Below are 16,558 nucleotides of genomic sequence, written 5' to 3' on the forward strand. Positions count from 1 at the left end.
ATACCTTCTGTGTCTTAGAGATATTGTACATGTTCTCTGTTCTACTTCCTGGGTAAAACAGACGTGAATACCAAGTAGAAGGACCCAGACCAAAAGGCTTTGCCTGGCCACTGCCTTATGTGGTGTAAGTGGAGTTACTCTGCTCATCCCTGCCATTTGGAAGTGACCTGGATCTTCTATTTTTCCTCCTTGCATCTGCTTTAACTTTAGCTCTTTCATGGAGTGTTGACTACTAGACTCTAGAACCACCAGTGAACCCACACTGTGCCATAGGGATTGTCCCATGATGCAGAAGATGATAAGAGAGAGTAATGGGAAAGAGAAGAGGAACTGAGAAAGAAGGTAGTGGGCAGTTAGGATAGGTGGTTGTGGGCCAGAGGTGGCTGTCCTGTCCTGTCTTAGCCCATATTATTCTGAGATTGCCATAGAATCCTTTCATTCTTTTTCCTCAAGTAGAAGTATATGGCCCAGGTGCCCGGGTTCCACTTGGGTCCTATTATCATCACCCTCTGTAACTTCCACAGACCAGTTCATGATGCTGTGGTCAATGACAACCTGGAAACTATCTGGCTCCTGCTGTCCTACGGGGCTGATCCCACACTGGCTACCTACTCAGGTCAGACAGCCATGAAGCTGGCTAGCAGTGACACCATGAAGCGCTTTCTCAGAGGTAAGCATGGGTTGGACTGGCAGCTGGTGTCCTAGGGACTAGCCTCAGACACTGAATTTGTTTCCTCTGTACTGTTCAACCTATGGGGAGAGCAGAGGGTGATAGGAGATTTTGACTTTTGCTCAATCTAATGAAACTCTGCAGAATAGGCTTCAGGCTAGCAGATAGAAGGGCTGCCTTTCCTATTTTCCTCTCTTCAGTTCTAGGTTTCCAGCTCCCAAAGAAACTTTGGGATGTTCATTTATTCTGACCCAGGGATGATATTTGCCCCTTTAGCTGAACTGTCACCAGGAGTATACCTTTGTGGCTTCTTCCTACCTGCAGCACACACATGTACTGTCAAACTACATACAAGCCTTGTCTGTGCTTCACTGGATTCCTAGGAGAATGTGACGCTGTTGTGCATCCCAAGAATTTCAGCATGATAGAGCTCAACATGAAACTCTATCTGTCTGAACAACTACTCCTGGTTCCTCTCTGCACTAGATACTACCCTCTAGAAGGTCTTGGCAATCCCTGAGTTCAAGAAAAATCTCTGACTGCCTTAGGAAGCAAATAAACCCATTTCTGTACCTTCTTTAAAATTCCAAAGGGAATTTGAATGTTGAAATCATTTTTCTAGTAGTTAAAAAATTGGCACTGGGCACTGGTGGCTCATACCTATAAACCTAGCTACTCAGGAGGCCGAGATCTGAAGATAATGGTTTGAAGCCATACTGGGCAGGAAAGTTTTAAGACTTTTCTCCAATTAAGCACCACAAAAAAAAAATATCCAAAAATGGAGCTGTGGCTCATGTGTTAAAGCACTTGCCTTTGAGCAAAAAATATTCAGGGACAGCACCCTGTTCCTGAGTTCAAGCCCCAGGTCTGGCACACACATACAACAAAATGGAAATAAGCATCTTTCTCCCTTCTTTCTCTTAAGGATCTACTTTTCTTTTTTTTTTTTGGTTGGTCATGGGGCTTGAACTCTGGGCCTAGGTGCTGTCCCTGAGCTCTTCAGCTCAAGGCTACCACTTTGAGCCACAGCACCACTTCCAGTTTTCTGGTGGTTAATTGGAGATGAGTCTCACAGACTTTCCTGCCCAGGCTGGCTTTGAACTGCGATCCTCAGATCTCAGCCTCCTGAATAGGCACAGTGCCCAGCTCTAGGATCTACTTTTTTTAATCCTCAAAAAAAAATCTGATGGTATTAAGGTTTGAACTCTTGGCTTTGCACTCACAGGCAAGCAACTCTACCACTTTGGTCATGTCTCCAGCACTCCCCACTTATTTCTGTCAACTTATCCTAAGTTCTAGCCAGCCTTCTAACACCTCCTTAGCTAACTTGCATGCTAGTCCATGTTGCACGATTCTGAGATTTGTGAATGCAACACTCCTAGCCTGTCCAGGCAGAGCACATACATTCAGGTCTTGTCAGTATTTCTCAATTTATAGGCATGCAGCCAGCTTACTAATGGGAGCCAAAAGCTGATAGAGTGTTATAGACTGGGCCATCTCTTCTCTGTGCAAAGTCAAGAGCTTTATCTGGCTGTTGTGGAAAGCTCTAATAAGCCAAGCTATAACCTTGGCCTGATACCCTAAAGGAGTCAGGCATGTACAGAGGTCAGCAGGCCCCAGGAAGAGAGACTTAGGCCCAAAGGTCATGTAGGTAGGGGGGAGGGGGAAAGGATAATACTCAGGGACTTTTTAAAACATCAAAGCAATATTCACCTAACATGATGATTTTAAAGTGAATAATTCAGTAATATTGAGTGCATTCATGATGTTGCTCATCCATCATTGGGGGTCTTTCCAGCCCAGAACTGTGTTTCTCTCTCTCTCTCTCTCTCTCTCTCTATCTCTCATACTGGTCCTGGGCCTTGAACTCAGAGCCTGGGTGCCTGGGTGCTGTCCCTGAACTTTTTTCCTTAAGGCTAGTACTCTACCACTTGAGCCACAGCTCTACTTCTGGCTTTGTTGGTAATTAACTGGAGATAAGAATCTCACATATTTTCCTGCTCAGGCTACCTTGGAGCATGATCTTCAGATTTCAGCCTCCTGAGTAGTTTAGGAGTATAAGTGTGAGCTACCTGCATCCAATTCTCTCCTCCTTTTCATCCCTGGACTCATTCCCACTCATTCTCCATGAGCTATTAGGTATGTGGGGTAGTGGCCACAAAGGAATACATAAAATAAGAGGATAAGGGAAGTCTGCCTGCTGCTAGCTATTACACCTGGGTACATTTGCCTGAACTTTGGATTTTTTTATTTTTTTGTTGGTTGTGGGGCTTGAATTCAGGGCCTGGGCACTGTTCCTGAACTCTTTTATCCAAGATTCTACCACTTTGAGCCACAGCTCCACTTCTGGTTTTTGAGTGGTTAATTGGAGATAAGAGTCTGACAGGGACTTTTCTGCCCATGCTGGCTTCAAAGTATGATCCTCAGATCTCAGCCTCCTGAGTAGCTAGGCTTACAAACGTGAGCCACTGGTGCCAAGCTTGAGCTTTGGATTTTTTTTAAGCTTGCCCAGTAGGCTGAAGTATTTTAAAAGTGTTTTGCTTTCCATCCTCAAGCATTTGCTTGACCACACTTTCTGTATATTAATTGTCTCCATCTTCCTCTGGTGGAGAGTCCATTGGGCAGAAAATGAAGGTGAATCTCTGTAGGGTACAAAGGGCTCTGTTTTGTGCAGGTGGACAAACTGAGCATGAGGGTTATGCCTCCTGTACAGCTTTCTTCACTTTGCACAAGGCCCCTGTCCTAGAATGTTTGTCTGGGATGAGAATTGTCTTCTAAGTACACAAAGGAGAGGCACAGGTATCGGGAAGTCAGTCCTTTTGTTTGGCAGAAGATGCTGGTGATGGATCAGGGTTGTAAATGTGTGTTTTCTTTTCTTGTGTGTGTGTGGGGGGGGGGGGGGGAAGGATGTTACTAGGGCCTGAATCAGGTCCTGGGCTCTGTCCCTTAGCTTTGTTTTTTGCTCAAGACTGGCACTGTACTGCTTGAGCCCCAGCTCCACTTCAGCATTTTGGTGGTTGATTGAGATAAAGTCTCATAGACTTTCCTGCCCAGTCTGGCTTCAAATCATGAGCTTTAGATCTTAGCTTCCTTGAGTAGCTAGGATTACAGGCTTGAGCCACCAGCACCTGGCAATATACATTTTCTTAGCCTGAGTTAACTTCAAGTGAGGCCCATTTCTGAGATCATGAAAGTTGAAGTGGTACTACCTCATTTGTTTGTCTGCTCATCCATTTATTGAGCATCTGTTAGATTTTTGGTGCTGTGCTGGGCACTGGAGGCCAGTCAGTAAATCTTCTCTATATCATTCTTAGATTTAGAGCACCAAACTGTCTGAACCCCCAGGAGGCCTTTGAAAGGCTTCTCCATTGGGCCAAATTGTAGAATGACTGTGACTGATTTACCGTTAACCCTTTGAAGAAAAGACTAGCAGAGGAAAACAGGCTCATTTTGCCTATTAGTGGAAGAAATGAGTGGGGATTGGAGGAGTTGTCACAGTTTGGACTGGGGCATCAGAGAAAGTCCAGGGATTGCTTTTCTTTTCACTGATGAAAGGGTTATTAGCAAGTTACTGAATCACAGGTTTTTGTTTTTTCTGCCAGAGACCTCTGCTATATGGCTCTATATTGAAGACTGCTCCTTTGTGTTGTTGTTGTTTTTCACTCCTTTCATGACCCTCAGCTAGTGACTTAGCTGAAGGAGGTGGGAAAGGATGTGATGGGACCCAAGGAACTAGAGAAAGTCTGACGATGTCCACTCATGCAGAGCTGAAAAGCTCTGTTCTTACAAATGGAATGCCAAAAGTGCTTTAAAAAAGTGTTGAAAATTCATGAAATATAAAATTAATCAGATAAAAATGAACAGTTTGGAAGTGGTGCTGTGGCTAAAAGTGGTAGAGATCTAGCTTTGAGCAAAATAGTTCAGGAACAGCTTTCAGGCCCTGAGTTCAAGCTTCACGAATGACATTCCCCCCCACCACCAAAAAAAAAGCCAACAGTTTAGGGTAAGGGAGAGATAGGTGAGAATGTTGAAAGAGATGTCATTGATCAAAATACATTGTATTCATAAACTTCTTTGTTAAATGGCATCCTTCTTTGTACAACTACTTCAAGATAATAAAAATAAATAAATTTTTAGAAAAGTGCACAGTTGAAGCCAAGCACTGGTGGCTCATGTCTATGATCCTAGCTACTTAGGAGGCTGAGATCTGAGGGCTGCAATTTGAAGACAGCCCAGACAGGAAAGTCTGTGGGACTCTTATTTCCAATTAACTACCAGAAAAAAAAAGCAGAACTAGAGGCATGCTTCAAGTGTTATAGCATAGCTATAAAAGTAAATGCCAAGCTGGTGATAGTGGCTCACACCTGTAATTCTAGCTACTAACGAGGCTGAGATCTGATGATCAAAGCCAGCCCAGACAGGAAAGCTTGTGAGACTCTTATCTCCAGTCAAATCACCAAAAAAGCCAAAAGTTTAGCTGTGGCTCAAGTGGTAGAGCCTTAAGCAAAAGGAGCTTAGGGACAGCACACAGGCCCAGAGTTCAAGCCACAGGACTGGCAAGAAGAAGAAAGAAAGGCCAAGGAAGTGTTCCAGGCCCATGAGTTAAAGCTCCAGTATGAGGACAAAAAAAAAATATGGTTACAGCTGGGTGCTGGTAACTCATGCCTGTAATCCTAGCTGAAATCTCATGAGGCTGAGATCTGAGGATCCTGGTTCAAAGCCAGCCAGGGCAGGAAATTCCATGAGACTTTTTTTTTTTTGCCAGTTATGGTACCTAACTGTGGGTACCTAACTGTGAGACTGTGGGTGTAGCTTGCAAGGTAGAGAGCTTAATAAGTATGAGGCCTTGAGTCCAACTTCCAGTACTATCTGCAAAAAGTGAATCATTTTAGTGACAGTGCATTCACTAAATTGGAACCATCATCTCTATACACATCTCTATCTAGCTCCAAAATATTTTCATCACCCCTAGATGAGATCCTATACTCATTATGCATTTGCTCCCCTGTCTCCTTTCATTCCTACTCCTGACAGCCACTAATTTGCATTCTAGCTCTCTGGAGATACCTATTCTAAACAGTTCATATAAACAGAATCCTACAACCCAGGGCCTTTGTGTCTGACTTCTGATGTATAGTGTACTGATTTCAAGGCCCATTCATGTATTAGTATGTGTCTGTACTCATTCCCTTTTATGACTGAATAGTATTCCATTGTAAAACCCCACTTGTTTATCTGTTTATCCATTGCTCGACATTGGACTGTGTCCATCTTCTGGCTATTGTCAGTAGTGCAGCTAGAAGAACGTGTACAAGTATTTGTTTGGTTGTCTATTGTCATGCCTCTTTTTTTTTTTTTTTTTTGCCAGTCCTCGGGCTAGAACTCAGGGCCTGGGCACTGTCACTGAGCTTCTTTTGCTCAAGGCTGGCACTCTACCACTTGAGCCACAGCACCTTTTCTGGCTTTTTCTGTTTATGTGGTACTGAGAAATGGAACCCAGGGCTTCATCCATGTTAGGCAAGCACTTTACCACTAAGCCATATTCCCAGCCCCATGTCATACCGCTTAAGTGTATACCTACAAGTGGAATGGATGAGCCCAGGGTACTTTTTCACAGAAATGGTAATAGTAAAGGACTGGCCAGGCACTGTGGACTCACAACTTTAATCCTAGCTAGTCAGGAGTCTGAGATCTTGAGGATTGAAGTTCAAAACCAGTCCAAACAATAAAGTCCATGAGACTCTTATCTCCAGTTAACCACCAAAAAAGCCAGAAATAGATCTGTACCTCAAGTGGTAGAGTGCTAACCTTGAACACAAAAGCTCAGGGACAGCACCCAAGCTCTGAGTTCAAGCCTCATGAGTGGCATAGACGCACATATACAAAATAGTAAAAGATTGAATGTTGTGTTGGATGGAGGTAGGAAGAATCAAGAAAAAGGTAGCTCACAGTTCATCTTGATTGTATGTAAATAAATGACGTGTATGTATTGAAGCTGCAGGAGTACCAGAACAGGTAACTCCCATGTGCCACTTAAGAGCCTGATCCCACTTTAGCTTCTTTGCTCATTCCAGTTACATGGGGTTGTCTCAGACAGACAGGTTCACCTGCCCATGACAAAGATTTGCAGGCAATGGAGAGAATTAGAGGAATGTGCCAGAGGCTCTGAAGGTAGTTCCTAGAGAAGAGCCCAGGAATGCAGTGAGCTGGGACTGCTGTGCTGGAATCTTTGTGTGACCTCTTGTAGGAGAAAGGGCACAGCCAGCATTTGAGTGCATGTGTTTTGGCATGCTGCTTGAGCAAGCACTTTATAATCTCACCTGCTTGTGATTCTGTCCTCCCCATCGTCTTTACTTTTTTCCTCTTTCCTTCCCCATATATTACTTAAGCTCTTGTTATGTGCCAGACACTGGGTTTAGGTACAATAGCAAACAAGATAGACATGACCCTGTCTTTAAAAATGTTTTATTTGCTATTATAAAGGCAATGTACAGAGGGGTTACAGTTACATAAGTCAGGTAATGAGTACTTTTCTTTTTGGACAATGTCACCCCTTCCCTTGCTCTCTACCAGTTTTTCCCTCCCACCCCTACCCAAAGTTGTATAGTTCATTTTCAGTATAGTGTTTAGCCTGTACCATTGCTGTTCCCTGCCTCTTGAGAACTTCCCATCTCAAACCTTTATCCCCCATAACACCAAACTCAAGGTTAGGTTCAGAGCACACACAACTACCAAGCAGCTGTTTCTGGAAGAAACTGCTTCCAACTCTCAAGTGACACAGAAGCCTGCAGGTTTTACATGGAACACACCAAAGCTCTAATATCCATGACTTAAAGGTTTCATATTCTGGTTGTTCAGCCATTGCTTTGAAAACTCCTTGCTGTCTGCCTTTTCCTACTAAGGGGGACCCTTTTGTTGCCTAGAAGTTGACTGAAAGGAGTAGGTTTGGTAGCTTGCAACAGCTGGCAGTTCTTGCTGCTAGGACACCCCACAAGGAGGGTACTCTGGGTGGTGATGGTAGTGGTAATACTTTCCATTTAAAGAAATGAGCTCCACTTCTTTCAGAATGGCTGCCAACTTCCTCCTGGGATTTCATTTGCAGGTGGCTCCCTTATCTCACCTGTGCCCTTTGGACCTTCTCCTGTCTTGTTACCCAGGTGTCACTTGAGGGTTGGTGGCAACCACATGGTTCAGCTTGCCAGTTGTCCTTAATGATTTATTGGCGATGGCTGGGCCATGTGTGCCCCCAGATGGCACTGTTGAATTGTGGAAGCTGGTAGGACTGCTTGTTGTCCAGGTGTGACTAAGGTAATGATGTGCTACCTACTGAGCAAACCAGAGGGTTAAGGGATCTGGGTGCCAGCAGCTCATGCCTGGGATCCTAGCTACTCAGCAGGCTGAGATCTGAGGATCACAGGTCAAATCCAGCCTAGATAGGAAAGTCTGTGAGATTTATCTCCACTTAACTACCAAAAAATATGCCAGAAGTGACGCTGTAGCTCAATTGGTAGACATTAACCTTGAGCAAAAAGAAGCCCAGGGACAGTGCCCAGAGCCTGAATTCAAGCCCCAGGACTGACACACACAAAAAAAGGTTAACGGTGACCTATAGTCTTTGTTTAGATCTAAACACCAAAGGTAACTTTTTAAAATTTGTTTCAGCCAGGCACTTGTAGTTCACGCCTCTTATCCTAGCTACTCAGGATGTTGAGATCTGACAATCGAGGTTCAAAGCCAGCCAGGGCAGGAAAGTCTCTGAGCCTCTTATCTCCAATAAACTACTCAGAAAAAGCCAAAGTGGATCTGTGGCTCAAGTAATATAGTGTTAGCCTTGAGCACAAAAGCTCAAGGGCAGGCCCAGGCCCTGAGTTCAAGCCCCAGATCAAGCATAGTAAAAGTTGTTTTCTTGTGATAAAATACATGGAAGACAAAATGTGTTATTTTAGCCACTTTATACACTTAGATAAACTTCATAATGTTAAGTTCTTACCCGCATCTGGCTTCAGTTTTCTATCATTCTAACTCATTCTATCACTCCATCCTTTTTAGCAGTCTGTTCTTTACTCTTTCTCCCAGCCCCTCAAAGCCATCTATCTGCTTTCCATCTCTATGAATTTGCCTATTCTGGACATTTCATATAAATAGAATCATAATGTGGTCTCTGTGACTGGCTTCCTTTACTTGGCATCGTGTTTTCAAGGTTCATCCATGTCACGGCATTTTAGCATTCTGGTTTTGTGTGTGTGTGTGTGTGATTTCTTTCATCTAAGCATCTAGGTCCTAGCATGTACCAATATGTCATCTCTTTTCATGGATGTATAATATTTGATTGCATTGTTGTTTTTTATTTGTTCATCCTTTGATGGAGGACTGTTTTTAGTTTTTGACCATCATGAGTTGGAGCTACTATGAACTTTTGTGTCTAAGTCTTTTACTTGAATGCTTGTCTTCATTTCTTTTGGGTATAAACTTTCAAGTAGAGCAGCCTATCCTCAAATTTATGATCTTCCTTCCTCAGCCTCACTAGTGCTGGGATTACAGTCATATGCTACCACTTTTAGGTTGCTTTGGGTGTGTGTGCGTGTGCGTGTGCGTGTGCGTGCGTGTGTGTGTGTGTGTGTGTGTGTGTGTGTGTGTGTGAGATTTACTAACCTCAAACTCACAATCCTTCTACCTCAGCCTTTTGAGTGCTGGAATTCCAGATACATGCTACCATGCCCAGCTTCACTTTTTATTTTTCTACTTCATTTTTTCTTTACTTTTTTGAGATAACATCTGTTTGTACTATATCAGAATTTCACCGTGATATTTCCACATATGCACACAGTGTGCTTAGAACAAATTTCTGCCCTCTATCATACAATCTTTGCTCCCTTCCCTCCTCTACCCACAGCTTTATTTTTTTATTTTTATCTTTTTGAAACTGGGAATTAAACTCAGGACCGTGCATGTACTAAGCATGTACATTGAGCTCCATCTTCAGCTTCTTAGCTAACTTTAATGTGGAAAGGTCAATAACTGGATATATTAAGTTTGGGACTTGCAGGAACTCAAATCCTGGGATGGGGCCAGGATTCTATTTGTAGAGGAATTCCCTAGGCCATTTGAGGAAGGGGGTCCCAAAACTACATGCCTTGGAACTGATGTGTAAAAGAGAAAAGAGGCTGGGTGAGATGTGGAGCCCACACATGTCCAGGCTCCCTCCAGCCAACTGTTGACATGCAGGAATGCAGAGCTCTATTGGAAGATCTTCTGAATTTTTTCTTCATGAAAAGTTTGGACATTCTGATTTTAAGTGAATCCACCAGTTTTAAAATGATGGGGTACTGGGTGCTGGTGGCTCACACCTGTAATTCTAGCTACTCCTAGGAGGCTGAGATCTGAGGATCATGGTTCAAAGCCAGACTAGGCATTGAGACTCTTCTAATTAACCACTAGAAAACTAGAAGTGGCACTGTGGCTCCGACAGCACCTGGCCTGGAATTCAAGCCCCATGACTAAAATTAATTGTGTGTGGAGTGTGTGTGTGTGTGTGTATGAGAGAGAGAGAGAGAGAGAAAGAGAGAGAGAGAGAGAGAGAGAGAGAGAGAGAGAGAGAGAGAGAGAGAGAGAGATTGTGTGTCCTGGGGCTTGAACTCAGGTCCTGGGTGTTGTTCCTGAACTTCTGTGCTTCACTAGAACTCTACCACTTGAGCCACAGCTCTCCTTCCAGCATTTTGATAATTAATTGGAGGTAAAAAAGTCTCACAGACTTTCCTGCCCATACTGGCTTTGAACCATGACCCTCAGATCTCAATCTCCTGAGTAGCTAGGGTTATAGAGAAGAGCCACCAGCTCCTGTCAAGAATCTTTTCCTTTGTTTTTTTTCTGCCCTGTCCATCATGAGGCTTGAACTCAGGGCCTAGGTGCTGTCTCTGAGCTTTTTCCACTCAAGGCTAGCGCTCTTCTACTTTGAGCCAAAGTGGTTTTCTGGTGGTTAAGGCGATAAGAGTCTCACAGGCTTTCCTCCCCAGGCTGGCTTCAAACCACAATCCTCAGATCTCAGCTTCCTGAGTAGTTAGGATTATAGGCATGATCACCGGTGCCCAGCTAAGAATCTTTTTCTTTTTTTGGGGGGGGGGGTCCGGTAGTGGGGCCTGAACTCTGGGTCTGGGCACTGTCCCTCAGCTCTTCAGCTCAAGGCTAGCCCTCTACCACTTGAGCCACAGTGTCACTTCCGGCTTTTTTCTTTTTTGCTTATGTGGTGCTGAGGAATCGAACCCAGGACCTCAGGCATGCAAGGCAAGCGCTCTACCACTGAGCCACCTTCCCAGCCCTAAGAATCTTTTTTCTTTTATTGGGCTAGATTCCAGGTAGTCAGTTGGCTTAGATTAGGCTCCTGGCTGGTGGTTTGCAATTTCTGGACTGGGAGCAGGAAGTAGCTCTCTTTCTGGTCACTTCTGGCTCCTTGTGCTGTCTTTCCTTCTTCCTTCCATTCATTCCCTCAGCCCCATATGCACTGACATTCCATCACATTCCCTCTTCAGCCTATCTGCTTAGGGTTACCACCTTCTCTTCTTTTTTCAGATCACCTGTCTGATCTTCAGGGCCGAGCCGAGGGTGATCCTGGTGTGTCCTGGGATTTTTACAGCAGTTCTGTGCTGGGTAAGTTCTAAGTGTGAAGAATCCCATTCAGGGATTGGGGGCTGGGGGCTGGTTTGGGTCTCATTAATTCTTCTCAAAGGTATCTGTAACCCTGCAGAAGTAGCTATCTCTCTTTGTCAGTAGCTTACAGGCTCTTTCATACTGAGCCCTAACTTTCCCTGAGATTCAGACCTCACTCACCTGAATCAGGAGGAGATCACATACTGATGAGGATAAAGTCATCCTTCCCTATCCCTCTACAACTCCTCATCTTGGGTCCTTCATAAACTCTCTCTCCTAAGATCTTCTTCCTGTCTCTTGCTTACTGTTAATCCCTCCAGAAGCCCCTACGAGCACTTAAGAAGAACTCACCTCCTTGTGTAACAGCTTTAGTTCTCTCCCTCCCTTGCTCCCATGTGATACACCTGGTTTCTGAAATAGCTAGTCCTCAGGCCTAAGCTTTTTCCTCTCTCGGGAGAGTCAGCATACCTTTTTTCTGTGGTAGTTGTCCAACGGGTCAAAGGCCAAAGATTAAAGGACCTAAGCATCCCTAATCTGAGTTAGAAACTCAACAGGCCACTCCCAAGTACAGGCCTGAGGAAGTAAACCACCTGAGTCTCTGGAATTCAGGAGCTGGCAGTGAGGCACCTTTAGAAATCTGTAGCCAGATAAGGGTGGGTGTTTTCACCTTGCCCTTGACTACTGATCAGGTTTCTGTCTCCTGCAGCTGAACGGGTTATCCTTTGCATCACCAGGCTTTTTCTCATTGGAGGGTAAGGGAATATAATGAATCTCTGGCCACAAACTATTTTTCATTGTAGGACTAAAACTTTCTTGTGTCCTCTCAAAGATGTGAGCCACTGGGGTCAACCAGTCTTGACCTCACCTTCAGACCTGTGACCTGCTCATTTTTCTCTTAAGCAGCTCCCTAAAAAAGTTCCATTATCTAGTTTTAGAGCATTTCTTTTCCCTTAATTTGTGCCTGTATCTATGTCCTAATCCCGTGTGTACCTGCCTTCCAGAGAAAAAAGATGGGTTTGCCTGTGACCTCCTGAATAATCCTCCTGGGAGCTCTGAGCAAGGAGAAGAGGTGGAAGAGGATGACTTCATGTTTGAACTTTCAGACAAACCTCTTCTTCCTTGTTACAATCTTCAAGTGTCAGTGTCCCGAGGGTAAGTGTGTGTGAGGTCTACAGGGAACACGTACCGGGATCCTAGCAACTACTGGCCAGCCTCCCAGGCATGGTGAAGCTCTCCAGGAGAGGGCCCAAGTAAATGAGTGCTAGAGCATAGGAAAGATAGCACTTGACAAAGCTAGCTTGATCTTGTAGCAGATGGAGCGGAACTTACCACTCAAACTAGAGGTACATAGACCTCTAGATCTGTACTGTATCTCTCCATTGTATGCAATTCCTAAGCCCCAAATCTAGTTTTACCCTCTGCAAGTTTTGTTTACTGTTAAGTGTGTATAAGAGATAATCTGGGAGATATTTCAACGGTTGAACTATTAGAATCTCTGGAACATTTTTGTGGTTTCTGGAAAGAGCCAGACAGAATATTTGCAATTGAGATTCTGGGAAAAAACCAGGACATATGGTTGCCATAGCTGTAGAGCCACTAGGGTCCTTAAGCAATTCACAACCCCATTTCTCATAGCCTTAATGTTGGCCAGGTGATCAGCACTCTAGCTCAGATGACTGTGCAGATGATAATGGGGATCACCCATTTTCAGAGAACAGAGTATCCTTGACACTTAGTCTTCAACTGAGTCCAACTTACAATTATTTTATGACTCAGAAAAAAGTTTGATAGCCTGTGGGGCCGTAGATTTTGTTGCATTTCCCTTTGTATCAGCTTGGGAAAGTGCTGAGTAGGAGAATGAAAAGTCAGGGTCATTTGTCCTTTTCTTCTTAGCCTCCATCATCAGGTAGTTTCTAAATAGCATTACAAACAAGGTCAAGGATAATTTTTCCTTGGTATCAATTTTTAAAATATAGATCCTATTTTGAAATACAGCAAATGAAGCTGGACACCAGTGGTGGCTCACACCTGTAATCTTAGCTACTCAAGAGCTAAGATCTGAGAATCATGGTTCAAAGCCAACCTAGGGAGGAAAAGTCTGTGAGCCCTATCTCCAATTAATCACCAAAAAGCCAGAAGTGGAACTGTGGCTCAAGTGGTAAAATGGTAGCCTTGGATAAAATAGCTCAAGAGACAGCATCCAGACCCTGAATTCAGGCCCTAGGACTAGCACATGCGTGCGTGCACACACACACACACTAAAAAAAAAAAAGAAAAGCAGCAAATTAGCATGTTTACACAATATGGGGACCTGAGTGAGTGATGGACCGGGTTGCATCACACTCATCTCTAGACCCCAGTTTCTTTGCATCCCTTCCCCCACAGCCTGATAAGAATTTTTAAAAGCCTATATGATGACACCAGTGGGGCTCAAGTTTCAGGGGGTTTTGGTCCTTATTCTTCTGGGCAGAAGCTGATCCCTGAGGGTGGGGTCAGGCCTCTAGGATATAGTATTGCACAGTTAATTAATTCCTCCAAAGCATTCAGTACCTCCTACTCTGAAACAAGATCTTGGGCCACAGGCAGTAAAAGGACCAGGTTGTCTGCTTCAGGTGCAGACAAGATCATGGGCGACCAAGCATATTACCAGCTAAGAACTGGGTACTGTCAGGACTGGCTTCCTCATGTGGCATCCTCCAGCACTTGTTCTGAAACTACCCTTTTCCACAGCTACAGCACACTGTGAATGTTTGGGGGTCTTTAAGAAGTAGTGAGTGGTGCATACCTGTAATCCATGCTCTATGGAGGCTGAGAGTTGGAGGCCAGCCTGAGCTATATAGTGAGACCCTGCTCCGAAAAAGAGAAACTATAGGGAGTAGTGACTCTGAGATCCTATAGGTTTCAGAAGCACTTTCTCAATCATCTAAACATGACTAGATTCTAGGTACCAACAGATATATTCTGAAGAGTTTGCCCCATTTTTAAAAAGTGGTAGTACAAGGTCAAGGATAATTTTTCTTTGGTATCAATTTTTAAAATATAGATCCTATTTTGAAAAACAGCAAATGAAGCTGGACACCAGTGGTGGCTCACACCTGTAATCTTAGCTACTAAGGAGCTAAGATCTCTTAATCTAAAACACTCCACTCCTAATGTGTGACTTGACAGTTGACCATTTTGTTGAAGAAATGTTGAATTTACAACATAGGGATTGTGGGTCAGGGTCTGGCTAGACATGCTATCATGATGTTTAGCCAATACCGTTTTTTGTTTGTTTTTGTGGTTGTTGTTTGTTTGTTTGTTTTTCCAGTTATGGGACTTGAACTCTGTGCCTGGGCTCTGTCCCTCAGCTCTTCAGCTCAAAGCTAGCACTCTAACACTTGAGCCACAGCACCACTTCCAGATTTCTGGTGGTTAATTAGAGATAAGAGTTTCACGGACTTTCCTGCCTGGGTTGGCTTTGAACTGCCATCCTCAGATCTCAGCCTCCTGAGTAGCTAGGATTATAGGTGTGAGCCACCGGTGCCCAGCTCCAATACCATTTTTGTTTTTTGTTTTTTTTTTTCTTTTTTGCATGTTGCTGGGAGTTGAACCAAAGGCCTCAAACTAGGCAAGCTACCTCCTGAGCCTACGTAGATGGTTTTTTGTTTGTTTTTTTTTTGGTGCTGGTATTTGGGTTTAAACTCAGAACCTTGCATCTTGCTTGACTTTGTCATTTAAGGTGGGTGCTCTTACACCTGAGACATACTTCACTTATTTTTTTATTTTAGTTTATTGTTACTATAAAAGTGATGTACAGAGATGTTACAGTTACATAAGCCAGGTAATGAGTACTGTACATTTCTTTTTGAACAATGTCACCCCTTTCCTTGCTCTCTCCCAGTTTTTCCCTCCCATTCCTACCCAGAAGTTGTATAGTTCATTTGAAACATAATATCCAGTAAGACCACTGCTGCATTTGTTCACCCTTAGTCCCTCCATTTCTGTACCTCCCCTTACCGAGTTCTATTTTTTAAATGATTTTTGTTGTTGTTGGTCGTGGGGCTTGAACTCTTGCTCAAGGCTAGCTCTCTAATCACTTTGAGCCACAATGCCACTTCCAGTTTTCTGGTGGTTCATTGGAGATAAGATTCTCATGGACTTTTCTGTCCTGGCTGGCTTTGAACCATAATCCTCAGATCTCAGCCACCTAGTAGCTAGGATTACAGGCATGATGACTAGGATGCCTGGCTTAAATGATTTTTTTAAATTGGCACACATTAGTTGTACATGGGGAAGGGGTTACAGCTTAGGGTAAAGAGGTCAAACAGGGTTATTTAGGGAAGATTTTACTTAATATTGTGCTAAGGAATTAGAGTTGGGTATGGTGGTGCATGCCTATAATTTTAGTACTTGAGAAGCTGAGGCAGAAAGATCAGAGTTCTAGTCTGGCCTAGGCTACATAGTGATACCTTTTCAAGAAAATAAAAGAATCCAGAGTTACTTCCTAGAGGTACTAGAGATCCATTGAAAACTGTTCAGTGGGGGACTAAAGGGTCAGATTTTCTTGTTAGAACACTACTTGTAACTGAGGATCCTACAAGGATGAGTTGGGTACAGAAGGGTGACTATTGGCAAAGGGAAGCCAGTTGGGGTCTGACAGTGTCTTCTAGGCCAGAAGTGGCCACAGCTGGAACTGACACCGTAGAATGGCAGGAGAAAGAGAGAGAGAGAGCCCTGTAAACCACTAACACGAGGGTGCAGTGTTTCTTCCTGTTTAGTCAGTGTGTTTGGCCAGCACCCCACCCAGCTGTCCCCAGGCTGCCGCCCAGTCGGGTGTGCTCTACAAGGGCAGACTGGCTGTAATGTGAGCCCTGGGCCTGCAGAAACAACGGTGCTAATACATTCCAGAGCCAAGGAGAAATGCCTTTTGGATTACCCACAGTTTAGGCCTTTCTCCATGGCTCTCCCTCTGCTGGGGAAAATCTAGGAGAACAAGGAGGCAGGGGGAAGCAGGAGTGAGAACAGGAAAGGGAAACTAGATGGGGTTTGTAGGAGTTGGGAGCTGAGGAGAAAATAAGTCCTAAGGACACAGGGATACAGGTTAAGCCATGGTACAATTTGCTAAGGGTTTCAGTCCTGGAATGGCAATTTCTTACCCGCTTCTTGTTGTTGTTGTTTTAATAGAAGAACTGGTAAGTGCCCACTGATGTTCAGCTAGAAGCTGGGCCAGGCATTGTAGGGTACAAGAGAAAACACTTGCCT

At 44.1% G+C, this 16,558-nt stretch overlaps 1 protein-coding gene across 2 annotated transcripts in view; it reads left to right on the forward strand.

The window, feature by feature from the left end:
• Bcorl1 (BCL6 corepressor like 1) overlaps positions 1-16,558 on the forward strand; it is an 81,146-nt gene that overhangs the window by 61,931 nt on the left and 2,657 nt on the right. For both annotated transcript variants that reach the window (XM_042682447.1, XM_042682448.1), the window contains 3 exons: positions 525-670; positions 11,237-11,314; positions 12,316-12,466. In XM_042682447.1, coding sequence (XP_042538381.1) covers positions 525-670; positions 11,237-11,314; positions 12,316-12,466 — 375 coding nt within the window. The remainder of the gene's footprint in view (positions 1-524; positions 671-11,236; positions 11,315-12,315; positions 12,467-16,558) is intronic.

The sequence above is a fragment of the Dipodomys spectabilis genome, unplaced genomic scaffold (assembly GCF_019054845.1).
Source record: "Dipodomys spectabilis isolate Male_0828 unplaced genomic scaffold, ASM1905484v1 ptg000071l, whole genome shotgun sequence".
In the NCBI taxonomy this organism is placed as follows: domain Eukaryota; kingdom Metazoa; phylum Chordata; class Mammalia; order Rodentia; family Heteromyidae; genus Dipodomys; species Dipodomys spectabilis.